The sequence below is a fragment of the Oncorhynchus kisutch genome, unplaced genomic scaffold, assembly GCF_002021735.2.
Source record: "Oncorhynchus kisutch isolate 150728-3 unplaced genomic scaffold, Okis_V2 scaffold4072, whole genome shotgun sequence".
Taxonomy (NCBI): Eukaryota; Metazoa; Chordata; class Actinopteri; order Salmoniformes; family Salmonidae; genus Oncorhynchus; species Oncorhynchus kisutch.
The window spans coordinates 258151-281650 of NW_022266017.1; the positions used below are offsets into that span (position 1 = coordinate 258151).

At 42.6% G+C, this 23500-nt stretch overlaps 1 protein-coding gene and 1 pseudogene across 4 annotated transcripts; both read right to left on the reverse strand.

Annotated features, from left to right (window-relative positions):
• The window catches only part of LOC116352756 (zinc finger protein 271-like), a 30986-nt pseudogene extending 23099 nt beyond the window's left edge, over window positions 1–7887 (reverse strand).
• Window positions 7888–8204: 317 nt separating this feature from the next.
• LOC116373847 (zinc finger protein 501-like) lies at window positions 8205–22112 on the reverse strand. Of its 4 annotated transcripts, none has more exons than XM_031822122.1 (3): window positions 21741–22112; window positions 15230–15425; window positions 8205–10502 (listed from the first exon to the last, which is right to left on the reverse strand). In XM_031822122.1, the coding sequence occupies exons 1-3, from the start codon at window positions 21747–21749 to the stop codon at window positions 9316–9318; spliced, it is 1392 nt and encodes a 463-aa protein (XP_031677982.1). In that variant the 5' UTR covers window positions 21750–22112; the 3' UTR covers window positions 8205–9315. The 4 variants fall into 4 exon arrangements, with proteins under 4 accessions (XP_031677982.1, XP_031677983.1, XP_031677980.1 ...); XM_031822123.1 differs by having other exon boundaries at window positions 15219–15425; window positions 21741–22089; XM_031822120.1 differs by having other exon boundaries at window positions 21981–22076.
• Window positions 22113–23500: the final 1388 nt, after the last annotated feature.

Consider the following 23500-nt stretch of genomic DNA (forward strand, 5'->3'; position numbering starts at 1 on the left):
CAAAAAGGAACAAATCACATAGCCAGATAACAGATGGCTAATTACATTGATATGCTTTGGAATGTCTAGCCAGCGTATCAGGAAAGCTAGCTAGATTTTGGTTTAGATATACAAATGTAGTTTGTATATCGGGGCGGTTCTGCTGCTCTGATGTTGGCTGACTGGATGCCTTCATCTTTGAAATGAAGAGGAAAGAGGGAAAACATTATTTGATAGAAGAGCATCACTTCTCAATGTTCGACGACATGGCAACCCAATGAGTTGAGACTTCAGGTCCGTTTTCAAAATCCTCTGGTTCAAAGTTGTGGCTACAAACAAACATTTTAATATTTCTCACAACTGGATAAACCTTCACGGGGCGGTTCTCCAAGTCCTGAAATCGCTATGAATTCTGGATATTGTGATTTGCTTAAAACCAGAAAATGTAGCAAGCCCGTTTCTACAAGTGAGACACAGAAACATTCATATTTGCATGTAGTGAGGAATTTAAACATTTTTATGACACAATATATTCATAACATATTAATGGACACACACTGAGATGACAAAACATCATGATCACCTGCTCTTTCCATGACATAGACTGAACAGGTGAATCCAAGTGAAAGATGTGATCACTTATTGATGTCACTTGTTAAAGCCACTTCAAATCAATGTCGATGAAGGGGAGGGATTTTTAAGCCTCGAGACAATTGAGACATGTATTGTGTATGTGTGCCATTGATGTTGAATGTGCAAGACAAACATATTGAAGTGCCTTTGAACAGAGTATGGTAGTAGGTGCCAGGAGCACCGGTTTGTCTCAAGAACTGCAACCTAAAGGACATCCAGCATACTTGACACAACTGTGGGAAGCATTGAGTCAACATGGGCCAGCATCCCTGTGGAACACTTTTGACACCTTGTAGAGTCCATTCAAAAAAGAAATTGAGGGTGTTCTGAGGGCAAAGGGGGGTGGGGGCAACTCAACATTAGGAAAGTGTTCTTAATATTTTTTGCACTCAGTGTTTACAGGTAAGTCTGTATTCTAGAGGTCGAAGTTCTGTTGATCTGAATGGACAGCTGTGAATCTAAGCTTTCCAATGAGCTATGATTTAAAGGTATACATGAGTAATAACCTGTATGCTGACATTGTCATGTGGGTAAAACCCTGATTGGGAAAACTGAATGGGATGGAGGGATGAATAGAAATAGTGATAACACACAGAATGCTACCATTGCTGCAATGATAGAACACATTTTACTCCAGGGACATAGACCTTAAAACAAATCTATATGAGACATTTTCACCCCAATTGAGACAACCGATCACCCTGGCTCATTGACTATAAGGCCTACAGATGAATTCTGTTTATTTATTATCATTATGCGTACATATATATATATATAAAATTGTACAGGCGTGTATATTTCAATAATTACATTATTTTACTTTTAGAAGTGTGTATATTGTTAGATATTACTGCACTGTTCAAGCTAGGAACACAAGCATTTCCACACCGGCAATAACATCTGCTAAATATATGCATGTGATCAATACGATTTGAAGATTAGAGTGCATGTTTGTGTGTCACACCCAAACTTTAGATATCCCTGTTTTTCTATATATTTTGGTTAGGTCAGGGTGTCTAGAATGGGTACTCTAGTTTTGTTCTTCTACGGTTTTTGTATGTCTATGTTGGCCTGATATGGTTCCCAATCAGAGACAGCTGTTTATCGTGGTGTCTGATTGGGGATCATATTTAGGTTGCCATTTCCCTTTTGTGTTTGTGGGATCTTGTCTACATTGAGTTGCCTGAGTGCACACCAGTAGCTTCACGTTTCATTTATGCTTTATTGAGTTTCTCTTTATTAAAAATATGTGGAACTCTTCACGCCTGGTCTACTCATTACGACGAACGTGACAGTGTGAGTACAGGTGAATAGGTTTGTAATTGGTGGAGGGTGGTATGTGCATTAACATTAGTGAAGTAACACATTAAACATTGGTTTAGGTGTTATATGATCGGTCGGTCATTATGTTATTCATTAAAAAAGTTGTTACTCACCTGATAACGTAACTTATGACATTAAGTGGAAAAAGTCATACTATATCAATTTATCATATTAACCAAGAATATATTACATTTACTGGTTTTATTACATTATAAATCTAAAAGTTATTACATTAACTATTGTTACAAGACAGCATGCATAGTTCTTTCCTTGACCTCATGAATATTATTATTCAATGCCTCATTGATTCGTTTTAGGATCTTTTTAATGAATGTAGATATACATTTAAAAAATGAAAGTGATAAGTTCTTGTTTAGAAGATAATTTATTTAAAAATGAATATACACCTATTGTTGAAACATTATTCTACATGAAGACATTATAATAGTATCATGTGTATGAAAGATACAATTATCAACATCCCCCCCCCCCACACAGGTTCACTATAACATTTTATATGATAACATTTATCCATTTAGATCCCAATGTGTGATATTACATAGACACAGGGGAGACCTGATCCTAGATCAGAGCTGCATATTATGCTGCACAGAGGTTACCATGGTGATCAGACTGAGGCAACTGTTTAAGAATGGGAGATGGATATGACTGTTTACTAGATGTGTTCTATTGGTCCTTTATTTATGGGTCTGAAACCGGTGCCAGAAGGGAGGGAAATGATATACGGCATGTTTTTGTTTTCTGGTGGTTTTTCTTTCTCATTGGCCCTAAATAAACAAAGCTCTTCCCACCTGGACAGACATAAGGTTCCTTCTCCAGTGTGTGTTCACTGGTGTGAATAAAGGGTCCATAACTGACTGAAACTCTTCCCACACTGATCACAGATATAAGGCTTCTTTCTCTCTAGTGTGTGTTAGCTTGTGTTTAGTCAAGGAGAAAGTTTGAGAAAAGCTCTTTCCACACTGATCACAGCTATAAGGTTTCTCTCCAGTGTGTGTTCGCTGGTGTCTAGTCAGGGTGGAAGCTCGAGCAAAGCCTTTTCCACATAGACAGACGTAAGGTCTCTCTCCAGTGTGTGTTAGTTTGTGTGTAGTCAGCTCTCCTGACTGATTGAATCTCTTCCCACATTGATCACAGCTATAAGGCCTCTGTCCAGTGTGTGTTCGCTGGTGTGTAGTCAGCTCTCCTGACTGATTGAATCTCTTCCCACATTGATCACAGCTATAAGGCCTCTCTCCAGTGTGTGTTCGCTGGTGTGTAGTCAGGTGGCCTGACTGATTGAAGCTCTTCCTACACTGTTCACAGCTATAAGGTTTCTCTCCAGTGTGTAAACGCTTGTGTATGGTCAGGCCTCCTGAATTAGCAAAGCTTTTCCCACAATCAAGGCAGGGGTAAGGCCTCTCCCCTGTATGAATTTTCAGATGATATTTTAAGGCATTAGATGCAGTAAAACCCCTCCCACACTGAGAGCAGCAGTACGGTTTCTCTCCAGTGTGAATCTGCTGGTGAATTAAGGACCTCAGTCTAGTAAAATTCTTCCCAAAGTCAGAGTAACAGTGGTGAGGTTTCTTCACTGTATTTCTCTGCTGGTGTTTCTTGAGGTGATCTGATCTGGAGAGACACTTCTCTGCCTCTTCAGCAACATGTTGTTGAGGCTCCCCAGATGATAAGTACCTTCCATTGAAAGAGTGATGGTTATGGGAGTCCCCTTTGAAACAAAAGACATTGAGTAACTAGGTTTTGGAAATATGGGTCCATAAACAAATATTATACAAATAATATAGCAACATACACTCAGCGGACAGTTTATTCGGTCCACCCCCTCTTTCACAAAAATGGATCACTCCTACATACAGTGGGTCACGTGGAGGTGAGTCCATTGACCCATCCAGCCTGGAGGGGACCGACCCAGTACTAGATGGGTGACCTAAAACTAGTAACTGAGTGTATATTTTTTATCAAATCAACAAAGTTGCAGAAGCAGATTGTAGTCTAATCCACACACCCCATTGTTCTTACTTGATGAAATCAAATCTCCCTCCTCGTGTCCTTTTATCACAGTTCCACTCTGCCCTGCTGTTTTCCTGCAGTCGACCAGCCGCACCGACACCCTCTTCAGACCCAACAGTAAAGCGCTACCGGAAGAGTTGCAACCCGGGGACTCTGGCAGGGTGGAGGGGGACGGACTAGCTCTGTCCTGGTGAACACAGGAAGTATTGTACATAGAATATCATTAGTCCAAACTTTCGATTACTTTAGTCTAAATCTATGATTGACAGGAGGTATTATAAGGATGCACCATTCTCCTGAAGTGTGTCATCGTTCACTACTTTACACATATGTACAGTTTCTCAATCACGTTAGCCAATTTTTCAAATGGAAGTGGAATATATTTTTGTAATATCCAGTCTGATGTTCAGAACCTTTGATTCAACATTCAGTGGAGTTGAACACATCTTTCACCCTGAGTTAATGATGGTTAACACAGAATTTAAGTGTCACGTAATTGGTCAGTCACTCGATTAAGTTCTGGGTTCATACATATTGGGAGAGATTAGGAGATGTTAGAACGAGGAGAAGAAACGGAATGAGAAGCTCCCCCGTCTCTCAAGATACAGCCCGAATGTCCCCTCCCCTTCCGAAATGTGAAAGATGGTAACACCTGCTAAATCATGATTTGTTCAAATAACCAGTGATGAAAAACCTAAACACCAGAACTACTGCTTCTAGTTATCCCACTTGGAGCATGTTGAGAAAATGTCAGTCTCATAGTTTCAGTATCCTTATACAGTACATACATAGAAGAAACCATCAGATATAGGGGTATTGTAACATGTAGTAGAAACCTACAGTAAAAAGGTATTGTGTAACCTGGTGCAATTTCTGCCCCATGTAACATTGCTTAAGATCCACTTTATGGGACTTGTTACTGTAACAGCATCCTCATCTAAAAATCAACAGCTTACAGTGTATCAACAACATTCAGATAATGAATGGAATAAACTAATTTATTTTAGTACTAAAAATAAAATAAAAACGTAAACTACACACTATATAATTCTGGTTTCGTAGCTCGAATCAGATGTTTGTGCTTAGAGTTGTGAAAATTGTACCAAAGAGAAACACAATTAGATTGATGGAGTCATGGCTAGTGGGTGTATCCACAATATGTTTCATACCAGTCATTTCATTTCCAATCAGTGAAGGGAAGTGAATAAGTGCACACTTTGGAAAGACAATTAGGTATTCGTCAACATAGTATCTAGGCAGAAGTGGAGCTAGCGCGAGGGCCATGGGTTTGATGTTAGCCTACCATTATTTAGCCCTATAAAACATTAACGCTATACAATATGGTCAATTTATATGATTAAATTAAATCCTGAAATTGGTCTAGGCGGTTGTTGCTTATTTTATAAGCAATGTACCCTACAGATGTCTGTGACTGTACCTCCCTGAGGGGACCCCTGGGACTGGTAGCTACACAGCTGGTGGGAAAAGGACCAGGTTCTTCAAAATAATTCATTTATTTAGTAAGTTATTTATTAAGTTAATAGTTTAAATTAAGTTAACACTGCCGGGACTTGAGGTAGGCCTATACAATAAGAATCCAACAATGATGCATGTTGTCTACGTTTTAAAAAGTATAATACATCTGTAGGCAGGAATTAAGAAACATTAGGAAACGGAAAACATTCCAAAGAACAGAATAGCATATTCTGAGTTTAAACGGAGATTAAGCGATATTATGTAGGCTATATGCACAAAGTAAACAGCTACATTTCCCGAAATCACGAGGCTAAACTAGCTAGCTTGCTTTCAGCTGACTGGTGTTAACAAGCTAGCTACAGAGGCTAGCTGCTGGACTTTGGACAAGCTAGCTACAGAGGCTAGCTGCTGGACTTTGGACAAGCAAGCTACAGAGGCTAGCTGCTGGACTTTGGACAAGCAAGCTACAGAGGCTAGCTGCTGGACTTTGGACAAGCAAGCTACAGAGGCTAGCTGCTGGACTTTGGACAAGCAAGCTACAGAGGCTAGCTGCTGGACTTTGGACAAGCTAGCTACAGAGGCTAGCTGCTGGACTTTGGACAAGCAAGCTACGTTTATATAGCAGCTGTACAGTTTCCAAGTTGCTGACCCGTTCAGACAGAACTCTGAGATTTGCCTGAAAAGAAATGAGCAATATCAGAAAAGCTACAAAAAAGGTCGCACATCGTTGGTTCTTAGTGGACAGAAATGTGCATGTAACATGTAATAAAAACTGTTGCAGATACAAAGTTAAATGTTTAAGTCCAATGGTCACTTTATGGAAGCTATGGTGCTGTTTTAATCCTATGAAAGAATTTCAGCTAAATAGGCACAGGACATACTGAAAACCCACGACTATAATATAATGGAATGTAACACAAAATATAAAATAATAATTGTCCCGATGAAATGTTTCACCTGTGCATAGCGTGATGCGCATCTCAATTACTTCTCAGGAAGATTAATAATTTCAAAATTGGTTATTAACTAGCTGGCCTGGCGCATCCTTGACTATGAATGGAGATTAGGCTAGCGAGCAAGCATTCTAGCCAGGTAGCCTAGGACAACAAAAACTACAAGAGTGACAGAGTCATAGACCGTTCAGGGAACATGAAAGAGGAGTTTGGCATTAGCGTTTCTCTACAAATTGGGTGCGTGAACATGTTTTTTCTACTTGCACTCACACACAGATATCGGTACCATGGATAGACATATTTAGCTTAGGTTGATCGGACTAAATCGCTGTTGGTGCCTTTTAGTTGTCAATTTAGTAGACTAAGTATTGGTGATTAGATGATGTTGAAATGGTGCTTTAGTGGAGGCAGCCCCTGTTTTCTTTGCGACTTGAGGTAACTCTAAATCAATAGTCCGATTTTTAATTTGTATTTTATTTAAATAGGCAAGTAAATTACAGGCAAAATATTTTGTGCTCTCCGTCTCTGCCTTCTTGTATCGGCTGTGTCAAGGCATATGAACTAACAGCAAACACAATCACAACACGTAGGTTGTAATGGCATAGGTTTCTGGATTGGCTTCCATGTAAAAACAACATTCTGGCTTATTTCTCCATGGGTCTGACTTTACCTGCTCGTTGCGCATTGCCTTGTATCAATCTGTGTGCTTTAGGCTAGTAGGCTACTTTGCTGAAGGACAAAATATCCCAAGTGTTTATTACCATCATTGTTTTTGTCCAGCTGTTCAAATGGAATGAATGATATGGAAGATCGAAGATAAACTAGGCCAATACATTTTATGTTAATAAAAGTAAACCAAACGTACCCGATCCATCGTCGAAGCTATTCTTTCTTCAACGTTTCTTCAAATAAAAAAAAGACAGTAAATGTGTACCGTACACTAGTTATTCTTTGTCATAGCATGCATATAAAGAACAGCTAGACCAGAGCAATCAAACGTAATTTTAAATATCACAACTCGATTTAAATTGTGACAAATAAATGTCTGATGTAGGCTAATCTTACTTCAGGAAGATCCTGGATAATATTTTACATGATCTATTAGAGTCAATAACACGTTCAACACCCTATCCACCAATAATCCTGTTGTCTGTTCGTCTAACTCTACCAGAGACTGTTGGAACCACGTCCCCTTCGAAAGTCCAGATAGTTAATTGTCTGAGGCTCAGTAAATGTAGCCTTGTAAATACCAGACGGATTACCGCTGCGCTATCCGTGCAACGAACCAGTAAAACCCGATATATGTTCAATCCGACGTCTGCAGTGGCCATGCAGCATTTACAGCAATGCAACCTTCGCAGTAGTCAGTGCATTCATACTTCTTCCGCTTCACGCAGCAGACTCAAAGCTGTGGTGAAGGAAGTGATCTTCTTCTTCTTCTTTGGTATTATGTTATAGATGCATGCAGCTACGTACTGTATTGGCTGTGTATCAGCCTACTACGCTGTCGTCTGAATTCATTACGCTTTGGGAAAAACCAACTAACTAGTGCTGCACAGGGGTGGAAAAAATACCTAATCGTCATACTTGAGTAAAAGTAAAGATATCTTAATAGAAAATGGCTAAAGTAAAAGTTGGAAGTCACCCAGTAAAATACTATTTGAGTAAAAGTCTAAAAGTCTTTAGTTTTAAATATACTTAAGTATCAAATGTGTAATTTCTCAAATTTAATTATGTATCAAAAGTGTAACTTCTCAAATGTAATTAAGTATCAAAAGTAAAAGTATGAATCCTTTCAAATGTCTTATATGAAGTAAACCAGACAGCTCAATTGTTTATTTTACAGATAGCCAGTGGCACACTACAACACAATTTACAAAGAAGTAATATGCGTTTCGTGAGTCTGTTTGATCAGGTAGCCTAGTGGTTAGAGCGTTGGACTTGAAACCGAAATGTTGCAAAATCAAATCGATGAGCTGACAAGGTAAAAATCTGTCGTTCTGCCCCTGAACAAGGCAGTTAACCCACTGTTCCCAGGCCGTCATTGAAAATATGAAAGAGGAGTGTGCACTTCCTAATCATGTCCAATCAACCGAATTTACCACAGGTAGACTCAAATCATGTTGTAGAAACATCTCAATGGAAACAGGATGCACCAGAGCTCAATTTTGAGTCTCATAGAAAGGGGTCTGAATACTTATGTAAATAAGGTATGCATCTTTTTTTCTTCTTTAAAAAAAATACATTTGCTAAAATTCCTAAACTTTTCCCTTTGTCATTATTGGGTATTGTGTGTAGATTGAGGGGGGGGGGGGGGTATTTAATACATTTTCAGGCTGTAATGTAACAAAATGTGGAAAATAGTCAAGGGGTATGAATACTTTCCGAATGCACTATATGTATTGTAACAGGCTCACAATGTGGTTTCTTAAGTCTGATTTAGATATATTTGGCTGTTTTCGCAGGTAACATTTAAAAGTTGAGAAGTGACTTCTAAATGCTAACTCCAATTAGTATGAGCTGGTTAGCATAGCTAGCATACAGACATCGGTGGTGGTAGTCAAATATTTTTAAGTAATGCAGTTCATTGGGGAAACTAACATTTATTGTTAGGGTTGACATCCATACAAGCAATATACTCTGATTTGTACCTCAATATATTGTGACATACACATATAAACAATAGTCTAAACGTAGGATAATTTTGCTGGGGGGCAATGAAGAGATTCAGGATTATTCCCCCCATGGCCTTTTCTCCCACATATTTCCATGGCAATTCCATTGTTTTGCTCGAGTTCAATTGACTTCTTTACCGCATCTATGTTCCAAACAGGTTACCGTGGTGATCAGACTAAGTCAACTGTTTAAGAATGAGAGATGGATATGACTGTTCACTAGATGTTTTCTATTGATCCTTTATTTAGGGATCTGGAACCGGTGTCAGATAGGAGGGAGTTGAAAGACACGTTTGTGCTTTCTGGTGTTTTTTCATTGGCCCTAAATGAACAAATATCTTTCCACATACACAGATATAAGGGTTCTCTCCAGTGTGTGTTCGCTGGTGTCTTGTCAGGTTCCCTGACTGACTAAAACTCTTCCCACACTGATCACAGCTATAACGCCTCTGTCCAGTGTGTATTCGCTGGTGTCTAATCAGGTTCCCTGACTGACTAAATCTCTTCCCACACTGATCACAACTATAAGGCCGCTTTCCAGTGTGTGTTCGCTGGTGTGTAATCAGATCTCTTGACTGACTAAAACTCTTACCACACTGATCACAGCTGTGAGGTGTTTCTCCAGTGTGTGTTCGCTGGTGTGTAGACAGGTTGGAAGCTCGAGCAAAGCTCTTCCCACACTGATCACAGCTATAAGGCTTCTCTCCAGTGTGTGTTCGCTGGTGTCTAGTCAGGGACGAAGCGAGAGCAAAACTCTTTCCACATTGATCACATTTATAAGGCTTCTCTCCAGTGTGTGTTCGCTGGTGTGTAGTCAGGTCTCCTGACTGAGTGAAGCTCTTCCCACACTGATAACAGACATAAGGTTTCTCTCCAGTGTGTATGCGCCGGTGTATAGTTAGATTTTCTGAAAGAGAAAAGCACTTCCCACACTGATCACAGCTATAAGGTTTCTCTCCAGTGTGTACACGCTTGTGTATGGTTAGGGTTCCTGCACTAACAAAGCTTTTCCCACAATCAAGGCAGGGGTAAGGCTTCTCCCCTGTATGTATTCTCAGATGAGATTTTAAGGTGTTAGAAGCAGCGAAACTCTTCCCACACTGTGAACATCTGTACGGATTCTCTCCTGTATGGATTCTATGGTGTAACTTAAGACCTCCTGGACAGGTGAAACTCTTCCCACACTGAGAGCAGCAGTATGGTTTCTCTCCGGTGTGAATCCGCTGGTGAATAATGAAGCCACTCCTTCTAGTGAAACTCTTCCCACAGTCAGAGCAGCAGTGGTGAGGTTTCTTCCCTAAACCTCTCTGCTGGGGTTTCTTGAGTTGTTCTGATCTGTAGAGACTTTTTTTTGCCTCGTCAGCAACATGATGTTGAGGCTCCCCAGATGATAAGCCCCTCCCACTGAGAGAATGACAGTTAGGGGTGTCCCCTGTGAAGCAAAGACATTGAATAACTAGGTTTTGCAATGCATAAACAAATACGACCCTCAGTATAAACATAACTGCCAAAATAAAAGGAAACACTTGAGGAAATTAGGTTTCTGGCGGCTCTTATGGTGTTGGATACATTTTCCTGGCTTTAGGTCCACTCAACCACTTAGAGGGCAAGGTAAACGCCAATAAATGCAGAGCCATTGAGTGTTCACCTTCAACCTATGGTTGATGACAATGCCCCCATCCACAGGGCATGAGTGTTCACTGAATGATTTAATGAGCATAAAAAAATGGTTATTACTTTAATTAACTACTGTTCCCTGAAGGAGGGAAACAAGGTACAGCTATAGGGATTTCACATACTAGCGCCCTCTACTGAGGAACATTAGAATCACGCTTGACAAGGCCAATGAACACCGGGCCGCACCAGAAGTCTCACCTTCTCATGTGATAAAACCAAGGTACGGAGTCATTCCTTCAATTCAGTACCGCTCTTAATCTGAACATGGCGGTGAGGACAAACAACTGTTGTACTTTGTTTGCCTCTTTCATTGAACATTAGTTCTAGTCATAACTGTAGGTTCCCTTTTAGTCAGGAAACTCAGGGGATCTGACATCACGGCCCAACCCAACACCAAATGAAATGGCCCACGGCAGACCACCTAGGGTTCCAACCCAACAATAAACCTGTGCTGGTGTCTAATCAGGTTCCCAGACTGACTAAAACTCTTCCCACACTGATGACAACTATAAGGCCGCTTTCCAGTGTGTGTTCGCTGGTGTGTAATCAGATCTCTTGACTGACTGGGTATATTGCAAAAGTGTGCACTGCCTTTCAACGACCCTCTCCCGTCCCAGCCATAAGAACACTGTGGGCTACGCTGGGTCAATGACATCCAAGTGATAAAACCCCTCTCCCGTCCCTGCCATAAGAACACTGTGGGCTACGCTGGGGCAATGACATCCAAGCGATAAAACCCCTCTCCCGTCCCTGCCATAAGAACACTGTGGGCTACGCTGGGGCAATGACATCCAAGCGATAAAACCCCTCTCCCGTCCCAGCTATAAGAACACTGTGGGCTACGCTGGGGCAATGACATCCAAGCGATAAAACTCCTCTCCCGTCCCAGCCATAAGAACACCGTGGGCTACGCTGGGGCAATGACATCCAAGCGATTAAAACCCCTCTCCCGTCCCAGCCATAAGAACACTGTGGGCTACGCTGGGGCAATGACATCCAAGCGATAAAACCCCTCTCCCGTCCCAGCCATAAGAACACTGTGGGCTACGCTGGGGCAATGACATCCAAGCGATAAAACCCCTCTCCCGTCCCAGCCATAAGAACACTGTGGGCTACGCTGGGTCAATGACATCCAAGCGATAAAACCCCTCTCCCGTCCCAGCCATAAGAACACTGTGGGCTACGCTGGGTCAATGACATCCAAGCGATAAAACCCCTCTCCCGTCCCAGCCATAAGAACACTGTGGGCTACGCTGGGTCAATGACATCCAAGCGATAAAACCCCTCTCCCGTCCCAGCCATAAGAACACTGTGGGCTACGCTGGGTCAATGACATCCAAGCGATAAAACCCCTCTCCCGTCCCAGCCATAAGAACACTGTGGGCTACGCTGGGTCAATGACATCCAAGCGATAAAACCCCTCTCCCGTCCCAGCCATAAGAACACTGTGGGCTACGCCGGGTCAATGACATCCAAGCGATAAAACCCCTCTCCCGTCCCAGCCATAAGAACACTGTGGGCTACGCTGGGTCAATGACATCCAAGCGATAAAACCCCTCTCCCGTCCCAGCCATAAGAACACTGTGGGCTACGCTGGGTCAATGACATCCAAGCGATAAAACCTCACAAAAGTGTTTGGTGATGCACAACTGGCCGCAGTACAAATATCCATCGCCCATGAGATGGAGGTGAACCAAACACATGGGTGGCAGGGTAGCCTAGTGGTTAGAGCGTTGGACTAGTAACCAAAAGGTTGCAAGTTCAAATCCCCGAGCTGACAAGGTACAAATATGTCGTTCTGCCCCTGAACAGGCAGTTAACACACTGTTCCTAGGCCATCATTGAAAATAAGAATTTGTTCTTAACGGACTTGCCTAGTTAAATTAAGGTAAAATGTGTGATTGGTTCTGAACTTGTAGACCTTAAAATGCCTGTCTAAAATGGGACAGATTGGGTGGGTCTAAAATCTAGGGATGATTCTCTCTCATTGTGATAGGTGCGCGAGAGCTGCTGCTTTCCCCACTCCGCAGAGGGACCAGCTTTCACTTTACCTCCAGGAGTAAAATGGAGCCTGTGCCAAGCAGACTGACGCTGTTCTTGAGGGAACAGGAGCAGACTTGGGTGTAGATCCGGAAGTCAGGGCAGCCAGCTTGTCTGCAAATCCTCTCGGATCCTTCAGAGGAAGGAAGCCGTGAAGCACCGTGTCCTGCATAGATGCCAAGGCCGAGCCAAACAACCCCGTAGGAAAAAGTGTCTCTGCCTGTCCAGCTGGTCTCTCTCAGCACCTAAGACAAAGTCAACCAGAGGTGGCGCTCTTCCACCACTGAAGCCCCTATGCTTCTCCCGAATGCTGAAATCGGCCATAGTAGGACTCTCATCTAGGAGCTCTGTGTGGGGATCCCCACAGCCAGGGCTGCCAATAGCTCAGTTTGGTAAATCTGCAGCATTGTGACCATGTTCAGGGACTGGGTCCCCGTACACCTTGTCAAGCTGCAACCCTGAAAAATAACGATACTTATTTGGGAGGGATGTGTTGGAATTAGCCATCCCTTTGGTAGCCAATGAGGCTAGGTAGACAGCTAGCTTCCCATCCAATGGAGGCATTGTGACAAGCCCCGCCCCCTCCATACCCATGAAGTGTGAATACCCGTGCAGCATAAGCTTGGCTGAATGCAGCTGAGTCCGAGGTGTGTCCTACGAAGCAGGGTTGAGGTTCTGGTGACGCTACTCAATGCACTTCCACGCTTCCAAGTTGCTCGGCTTCAGACGCAATCGTTGGGCAAGTGTGGGAATTAATGATTCAGTGTCTGTGCCACCAGTTAATACAGGTAGTAGTGTTAAACCCCCTCCACAGTCCCCCGCAGACGAACAATGTTCTCATGGCTTCTGGAAAATATATATTTTGGCATGCTCAACCGGTGTCGCTCATTCAGCCGATAGAGACTTAACTGGTTTTCCCCACTAAGCAACGAGTCTGAGTTAGAGCCTTCTCAGGTCTCTCCTCCACCCGTTACAGGATCTGAGCCGCCAAAGCATCCCATCATTAGCTCTGACAAATTGAAAACCCTAGTCATTGATGACTCTATTCCCCACAATATCAGACTTTAAAAAATAATTATCCAGCGATCATACATTGTTCACCAGGGGGCAGGGCTACCGACGTAAAGGCTCATCTGAATATGGTGCTGGCTGAGGCTAAAACTGGCAAGTGTAGATGGTAAAGGCATCAACGATGTTGGGATGAAACAGTCTGGTTACCAAGTGTAACATAACTTCAGCGTGTAACTTAGCTAAAAAGATGTGTTGGCATCAAGTAATTGTCTCTGGCCCCCTCCCAGAACCGGCCAGACACCACGTCGTCAACCAAACAGGAGCCCTGCACGATGCCAAAAGAGATATCAGCTGGCTCAATATCAATACGCTGGGAGGATAGCGCCATCTGATCTCACCACGAGCCCAGGTCCACCCCTGCATCCCGCAACTCAGACTCCGCCAAGGTACAGGCGCCCAGGGGAGGAAAATCACACTCGTTACCACAAAGCCTTCTATGGAAGGCGACACGTTTCTCTGAAGTGCTTAAACGCAGCCGGCAACAGTGGTCCCATGAGCCAGATCAATCCAGGGCAGCCCGAGCTGTCATCCAGCAGAGACATACAAGACTAAACTCGTAAATATTATTCAAAGACATGGTGAAACCGCATGATTGTGGGCAAGGTCGTGAACTCAAACCCGGCTTAACAACCTTCATAGACTTGTTCGTACTAGCCATCTTCCTTACAACCAGTTAGCCATGCTAAAAAGCCACAAGAATAACTAGCAAATATTTTGGTAGGAAATTTCACAAAACGAGTTACCAAACTTTAACGCACAACTTCCAGAAGGATAAGCATAGTTAGTGGGACAGTTCAGTTTTAATAAATCCTGAAATTGCATTCCAATCTTTGTTAAGAAGAAATGTGTGAGATTGTTCTGCTCAGCTCGAGATGAAGACAGGAAGAAATTGAAGGAATGACTGCGCCTTGGTAGGCGGGGACTCCACTGAAGCACAGGGTATATTGGCCTTGTCAGGCGGGACTAATGTTCTTCATTAGAGTGCACTAGCGCTCAACCTGCCCACAGCCGTATTGGGCCAAGTTTCCTGACTGAAAGGGAACAATGCAAATCATACACCCTGGCCGTTTGTTACCAGATCTCAACCAAATGGAACACATGAGAATTTGGAGCGGGAACCTCAGACAGCGTTTTCCACCACCATCTAAAAAAACACCAAATCATTGAATTTCTTGTGGAAGAATGGTGTCGCATCCCTCCGATAGAGTTAGACACTTGTAGAAACTATGCCAAGCCACATTTAAGCTGTTCTGGTCTATTAAGGCACTATGTTGGTGTTTCTTTTGGTCGTTACCTGTATATATATTGTTTATCAATCAATGAGCAGTTACAGAAACAGATTGTAGTTTAATCAACACACATTGTTCTTACTTGATGAAATCAAATCTCCTTCTTCTTCCTTCTCATCCTCCTCGTGTCCTTCTCTCACAGTTCCACTCTGCCCTGGTGTTTTCCTGCAGTCGACCAGCAGCACAGAAACCCTCTTCAGACCCAGCAGTAAGGCGCTACCAGGAGAGTTGTGACCAGGGGACTCCGGCAGGGTGGAGGGGGACGGACTAGCTCTGTCCTGGTGACCACAGGAAGTATTGTACATAGAATATCATTAGACCAAACATTTGATTACTTTAGTGTTTAGTCTAAATCTCTCTACATCACTGTTCCAAAAATGCAATGGCACTTACTAATGAAGTTTGTAGTATTGACTGTCCCCATGAGACATTTTACCACTATAGCCGAGTTTACCATAGTCAAATCAAATTTTATTGTTCATACGCACCGAATACAACAGTTCATACGCACCGAATACAACAGTTCATACGCACCGAATACAACAGGTGTAGAAGTCAGAAGTTTTTATAAACAAGTTTTAATGACTCCAACCTAAGTGTTTCAACCACTCCACAAATGTCTTGTTAACAAACTATAGTTTTGGCAAGTCGGTCATCTACTTTGTGCATGACAAGTCATTTTTCCAACAATTGTTTACAGACAGATTATTTCACTTATAATTCACTGTATCACAATTCCAATGGGTCAGAAGTTTACATACACTAAGTTGACTGCGCCTTTTAAACAGCTTGGAAAATTCCAGAAAATTGTCATGGTTTTAGAAGCTTCTGTTAGGCTAATTGACATCATTTGAGTCAAATGGCGCGGTGTACCTGTGGATGTATTTCAAGGCCTACCTTCAAACTCAGTGCCTCTTTGCTTGACATCATGGGGAGATCAGAAGAAATCAATTGTAGACCTCCACAAGTCTGGTTCATCCTTGGGAGCAATTTCCAATTGAAGGTACCACGTTCATCGGAACAAACAATAGTATGCAAGTATAAACACCATGGGACCACGCAGCCGTCATACCGATCAGGAAGGAGACGCGTTCAGTGTCCAAGAGATGAATGTAATTTGGTGCAAAAAGTGCAGACTACGGATTGCAACTGCACATGGGGACAAAGATCATACTTTTTGGAAATGTCTTCTGGTCTGATGAAACAAAAATAGAACTGTTTGGCCATCATGACCATCATTATGTTTGGAGGAAAAAGGGGGAGGCTTGCAAGCCGAAGAACACCATCCCAAACGCGAAGCACGGGGGTGGTGGCATCATGTTGTGGGGGTACTTTGCTGCAGTTGGGACTGGTGCACTTCATAAAATAGATGGCATCATGAGGGAAAAGTATGTGGATATATTGAAGTAACATCTCAAGACATCCGTCAGGAAGTTAAAGCTTGGTCGCAAATGGGTCTTCCAAATGGACAATGACATCAAGTATACTTCCAAAGTTGTGGGAAAATGGCTTAAGGACAACAAAGTCAAGGTATTGGAGTGGCCATCACAAAGCCCTGGCCTCAATCCTATAGAAAAATTTTGGCAGAACTGAAAAAGCATGTGCGAGAAAGGAGGCCTACAAACCTGACTCAGTTACACCAGCTCTGTCAGGAGGAATGGACCAAATTCACCCAACTTCTTGTGGCAAGCTTGTGGAAGGCTACCCGAAACATTTGAGGGTTTCTGGCATGATGGTGTTGATGTGAGCCATGACCAGCCTTTCAAAGCACTTCATAGCTACAGACGTGAGTGCTACAGGTTGGTAGTCATTTAGGCAGGTTACCTTAGTTCCTGTGCCCAAGAACATTATGTTGGTCTGCTTAAAACATGTTGGTATTAAAGACTCGGACAGGGAGAGGTTGAAAATGTCAGTGAAGACACTTGCCAGTTGGTCAGAGCATGCTCGCAGTACACGTCCTGGTAATCTGTCTGGCCTTGTGAATGTTGACCTGTTTAAAGGTCTTCGGAGGGCATAGCGGAATTTCTTATAAGGTTCTGGGTTACAGTCCCACTCCTTGAAAGCGGCAGCTCTAGCCTTTATCTCAGTGCAGATGTTGCCTGTAATCCATGGCTTCTGGTTTGGGTATGTACGTAGTCACTGTGGGGACGACATCGTCGATTTACTTAATCAAATCAAATTTATTTGTCACATACACATGGTTAGCAGATGTTAATGCGAGTGTAGCGAAATGCTTGTGCTTCTAGTTCCGACAATGCAGTAATAACGAACAAGTGATCTAACTAACAATTCCCCCCCAAAAAACTACTGTCTTATACACAGTGTAAGGGGATAAAGAATATGTACATAAAGATATATGAATGAGTGATGGTACAGAGCAGCATAGGCAAGATACAGTAGATGATATCGAGTACAGTATATACATATGAGATGAGTATGTAAACCAAGTGGCATAGTTAAAGTGGCTAGTGATACATGTATTACATAAGGATGCAGTCGATGATATAGAGTACAGTATCTACGTATGCATATGAGATGAATAATGTAGGGTAGGTAACATTATATAAGGTAGCATTGTTTAAAGTGGCTAGTGATATATTTACATCATTTCCCATCAATTCCCATGATTAAAGTGGCTGGAGTAGAGTCAGTGGCATTGACAGTGTGTTGGCAGTAGCCACTCAATGTTAGTGGTGGCTGTTTAACAGTCTGATGGCCTTGAGATAGAAGCTGTTTTTCAGTCTCTCGGTCCCAGCTTTGATGCACCTGTACTGACCTCGCCTTCTGGATGACAGCGGGGTGAACAGGCAGTGGCTCGGGTGGTTGATGTCCTTGATGATCTTTATGGCCTTCCTGTAGCATCGGGTGGTGTAGGTGTCCAGGAGGGCAGGTAGTTTGCCCCCGGTGATGCGTTGTGCAGACCTCACTACCCTCTGGAGAGCCTTACGGTTGAGGGCGGTGCAGTTGCCATACCAGGCGGTGATACAGCCCGCCAGGATGCTCTCAATTGTGCATCTGTAGAAGTTTGTGAGTGCTTTTGGTGACAAGCCGAATTTCTTCAGCCTCCTGAGGTTGAAGAGGCGCTGCTGCGCCTTCCTCACGATGCTGTCTGTGTGAGTGGACCAATTCAGTTTGTCTGTGATGTGTATGCCGAGGAACTTAAAACTTGCTACCCCTCTCCACTACTGTTCCATCGATGTGGATGGGGGGGGGGTGTTCCCTCTGCTGTTTCCTGAAGTCCACAATCATCTCCTTAGTTTTGTTGACGTTGAGTGTGAGGTTATTTTCCTGACACCACACTCCGAGGGCCCTCACCTCCTCCCTGTAGGCCGTCTCGTCGTTGTTGGTAATCAAGCCTACCACTGTTGTGTCGTCCGCAAACTTGATGATTGAGTTGGAGGCGTGCAGTGGCCACGCAGTCGTGGGTGAACAGGGAGTACAGGAGAGGGCTCAGAACGCACCCTTGTGGGGCCCCAGTGTTGAGGATCAGCGGGGAGGAGATGTTGTTGCCTACCCTCACCACCTGGGGGCGGCCCGTCAGGAAGTCCAGTACCCAGTTGCACAGGGCGGGGTCGAGACCCAGGGTCTCGAGCTTGATGACGAGCTTGGAGGGTACTATGGTGTTGAATGCCGAGCTGTAGTCGATGAACAGCATTCTCACATAGGTATTCCTCTTGTCCAGATGGGTTAGGGCAGTGTGCAGTGTGGTTGAGATTGCATCGTCTGTGGACCTATTTGGGCGGTAAGCAAATTGGAGTGGGTCAAGGGTGTCAGGTAGGGTGGAGGTGTTATGGTCCTTGACTAGTCTCTCAAAGCACTTCATGATGACGGATGTGAGTGCTACGGGGCGGTAGTCGTTTAGCTCAGTTACCGTAGCTTTCTTGGGAACAGGAACAATGGTGGCCCTCTTGAAGCATGTGGGAACAGCAGACTGGTATAGGGATTGGTTGAATATGTCCGTAAACACACCGGCCAGCTGGTCTGCGCATGCTCTGAGGGCGCGGCTGGGGATGCCGTCTGGGCCTGCAGCCTTGCGAGGGTTAACACGTTTAAATGTCTTTCTCACTTCGGCTGCAGTGAAGGAGAGACCGCATGTTTTCGTTGCAGGCCGTGTCAGTGGCACTGTATTGTCCTCAAAGCGGGCAAAAAAGTTGTTTAGTCTGCCTGGGAGCAAGACATCCTGGTCCGTGACTTATTGATGAAGACAATGACTGATGTGGTGTACTCCTCAATGCCATCGGAAGAATCCCGGAACATATTCCAGTCTGTGCTAGCAAAATAGTCCTGTAGCTTAGCATCTGCTTCATCTAACCACTTTTTTATCTAACCACTTTTTTATTGACTTCCTGCTTTCATTTTTGCTTGTAAGCAGGAATCAGGAGGATAGAATTATCGTCAGATTTGCCAAATGGAGGGCGAGCTTTGTCTCTGTGTGTGGAGTAAAGGTGGTCTAGAATTATTTTCCCTCTGGTTGCATATTTAACATGCTGATAGAAATTTGGTAAAACAGATAAGTTTCCCTGCATTAAAGTCCCCGGCCACTAGGAGCACCGCCTCTGGATGAGCATTTTCCTGTATGCTTATGGCTGAATACAGCTCATTGAGTGCGGTCTTAGTGCCAGCATCAGTCTGTAGTGGTATGTAGACAGCTACCAAAAATACAGATGAAAACTCTAGGTAGATAGTGTGGTCTAGAGCATATCATGAGGTACTCTAACTCAGGCCAGCAAAACCTTGAGGCTTCCTTAGATGTCATGCACCAGCTGTTGTTTACAGATATACATAGTCCATCACCCCCTGTCTTACCAGACACCGCTGTCCTATCCTGCTGATACAGCATATAACCAGCCAGCTGTATGTTGATAATGTCGTCATTCAGCCACGACTCCGTGAAGCATAAGATATTAGTTTTGAATGTCCCGTTGGTAGTTTAATCTTCCTTGTAGGTCATTGATTTTATTTTCCAATGATTGCACATTAGCTAGTAGAACGGAAGGCAGAGGGAGTTTATTCGATCGCCTACGAATTCTCCGAAGGCAACCCACTTTTTCTCTGTCTTCTTTTCACGCAAATGATGGGGATTTGGGCAAGTTCCCAGGAAAGCAGTATGTTCTTCATGTCGGGATCATCGGACCCGTTAAAGAAAAGAAGAAGCTAATATTCACTGTTCTGATGTCCAGAAGTTATTTATTTTCAGTCAAAAGAGACGGTAGCAGCAACATTATGTACAAAATATGTTTTTTCTTTGTTCTTTAAATAGTTCAACTGTAATGGCACATACTAAAGAAGTTTTTAGTATTAACTGTCCCATAAGACATTGTACCACTATAGCCTAGTTACAAATAAATGTATGTGTACTATAATAACTTTGGAAATAGTGCCATGTTTTTATCCATATTACTGTAGGGGAGAGTGAGTCTGCCTTGTTTCTAGGAAACCATACACAAAATTAATAATTTGACCAAATATTTAGGAAGAGGTCATCATTTCATAGAGTCTGTGAAGAAAGAAAACACATGAAAAAAGTGGTAAGCAAGTTAGGTCCAAAAAACTGAATTTGGCTTAGAGGTTTAATGGTGCTTGTATCTTAACCAAAGTTGACAATTTTAAGATTGTTCTATACATCAGTTGGGGTCTTAATAAGCGTTGAGTTCCTAAACCTAGCATGAAAATGCATCCTTGTAGCTGTGTGGGCTAATATAGTCAACATGTTTGCCTTGGGTAAGTTGAGCCAATGGCACTTTGAGCAAATGGAGTGTTTTCTTCCCAGCTGGGATATGAGGTAACAACAGGGCTTAGTCTATGCTAAGTGTTTAAAAAGTACAATGTTTGTGTTAGGTGTTAAACCTGTGTTAAATAATTGTATTGTTCCTCAAGCAAGGAAGGGGCCGATGACATCAGTAAAGTGTGTACTTCACTGTATCTATAGTTGGGATATTGCTTTTCAACAATAACATTTATTTAAAAAATATATATAAATCACCGGAGTACTACTTTAAAGTGTGGGAGAGTGGGGTAAGTTTAGCAATGTTTTACATTCAGCATCACTACTTCAAGGGAAATAGTATTCTTTCTATATTTTTCAGCAATTTTTACAGTATAGCCAATTTAGACTTTTATGGTTGTCATTAGTTACCACAGCCACAAATGACCTCTTCCTACATATTTGGTCACACAATTTTGTGCAAAGTTTCCTATAAACAAGGGGTGGCTCAACTTTACATTTGACAATTTTTACTCCAGCAATTTCTAAATAAAATAATGTACTTTTTACTCAATACATTTTCCCTGACACCCAAAAGTACTAGTTACATTTCGAATGCTTAGCAGGATAGTATATTTAAGACCAAATACTTTTACTCCAGTAATATTTTACTCGGTGACTTTCACTTTTAGCCGAGTCATTTCTACAAAGATATCTTTACTCAAGTATGAGAATTTAGTACATTTTCCACCACTGTCTAGCTAACGTTAGCTGTTCAAATGGAACACATAGAAGTGGACGATCAAATGTGAAAACTAGGCCTAGATATTTCTAACACCACACTGACCACAGTAGGTCTATATTGCTAACAAAAGGCAACCAAACTTACCCGATACATTGTGGACGCTATTCTTTCTTCAACGTTTCTTCAAGAAATGTGTACGCTATAGTTACGTTGTTTGTCACAGCGTTCAGATAACTATTATGGCATTAACGCAGGCAATTCCAGTCTCAAGTCTACAACTGAAACAGCTAGATCAGAGCAATCAAACGTCTATCTAAATATCAAAACTCGATTCAAATGTATGTAGCTAATCTTACTTCAGTAAGATCCTGGATAAGATTTTACCTGAGCTATAAAAGCCAAGAAAACATTCAACAACATCCCATTTCCAATAATCCTGTTCTCTGCTGTTGTCTACCTGAAAGCCACTTCGAACGGATCTCTTCGAGAGTCCAGTCACAGAGAGAACAATGACATAGATAGTTCACTGGAGGTATAAATGTGAAGCATCCGGTTTGCGTTTCCACTCACTACCAAATATGGTGGTGAGAGGAAGCCCAGTGGCTGGCAGTGAGAGAAGATGGAGCGAGATGGATTTTGGCCGACATTTTGCTCATTTGATCTCAGTGCAGTTTTTTGTTTCCAAAACTAAAATCTGTTACGAACAGATAGGACTAACTTTGATAGACTTTACCGTTTGCGAAAGTTTTTTAAAAGTGCGTTGTTTAGGAGTGCATCGAATTTAGTTATTGCACATGCGCACAAGAGTAGGCGTTTCCTAACCGAAATATGCAAATACATGCTAGAACCAGCCAATGTTAGCTCTGCCCATGTTTTGCTTGTTCGATTTGCTCACATTGGAAACAACAGGCTGTGGTCTATCTTGGGTTAGTTATAAAAACCATTGGTCCAACGTGAAGTTCTTCTTCAATAGTATTTATGGAGGTCAGCAAACAAACGTTAGAGGTGCATGTTGCCACCTACTGTACAATCCATTATACTTGGTGATAGAAAAAATACCTGCCAATTTAACCCTCATGAAAAACAGAACACTCCCTGCAATTCTTCCGCGTTAAAATCATGTAATCCCAAGTACTTCTCTGCAGCTGCCACCACAACATATTTTATGTGACTTAAATTCAATTTCTGCGGTACAGTTGATAGCAATGGTTATGAACACTAAGAAACCAACCTTACTGAAACACATATTATTCCTAATCACTCTGGAGGATCCCTCGCCCTGTACCCATCCTCCTCTGCTACTCAAATCAAATCACATTTTATTGGTCACTTGTTCCAAACAGAAAAGGTGTAGACTTTACAGTGAAATGCTTACTTACGAGCCCATTCCTAACAATGAAGGGTTAAAAAAAGTGAGAAATATTTGCTAAATAAAAAAAGAGACACTTTCACACTCTTCAAATATGCTGCTGCTACTCTGTTTATTATGTCCTGATGGCCTAGTCCCTTTTACCCCTACTACATGTACATACTGCATTACCTCAATCACCTGTTCCCCTGCACATTGCCTCGGTACTGCTACTCTGTTTATTATGTCCTGATGGCCTAGTCCCTTTTAACCCTACTACATGTACATACTGCATTACCTCAATCACCTGTTCCCCTGCACATGACCTCGGTACTGCTACTCTGTTTATTATGTCCTGATGGCCTAGTCCCTTTTGCCCCTACTACATGTACATACTGCATTACCTCAATCACCTGTTCCCCTGCACATTACCTCGGTACTGCTACTCTGTTTATTATGTCCTGATGGCCTAGTCCATTTTACCCCTACTACATGTACATACTGCATTACCTCAATCACCTGTTCCCCTGCACATTACCTCGGTACTGCTACTCTG

What these genes read in the sequence shown, in the direction of transcription:
- LOC116373847 (XM_031822121.1), bottom strand. Translation starts at nt 16,125, where the DNA reads ATGAACCAGACTTGTGGAGGTCTACAATTGATTTCTTCTGATCTCCCC. An exon ending in AAGAGGCACTGAGTTTGAAG is followed by an intron (nt 15,426 to 16,044) that starts GTAGGCCTTGAA and finishes TGTGGTCACCAG; the next exon opens with GACAGAGCTAGTCCGTCCCC. An exon ending in AGGAGATTTGATTTCATCAA is followed by an intron (nt 10,503 to 15,229) that starts GTAAGAACAATG and finishes TTTGCTTCACAG; the next exon opens with GGGACACCCCTAACTGTCAT.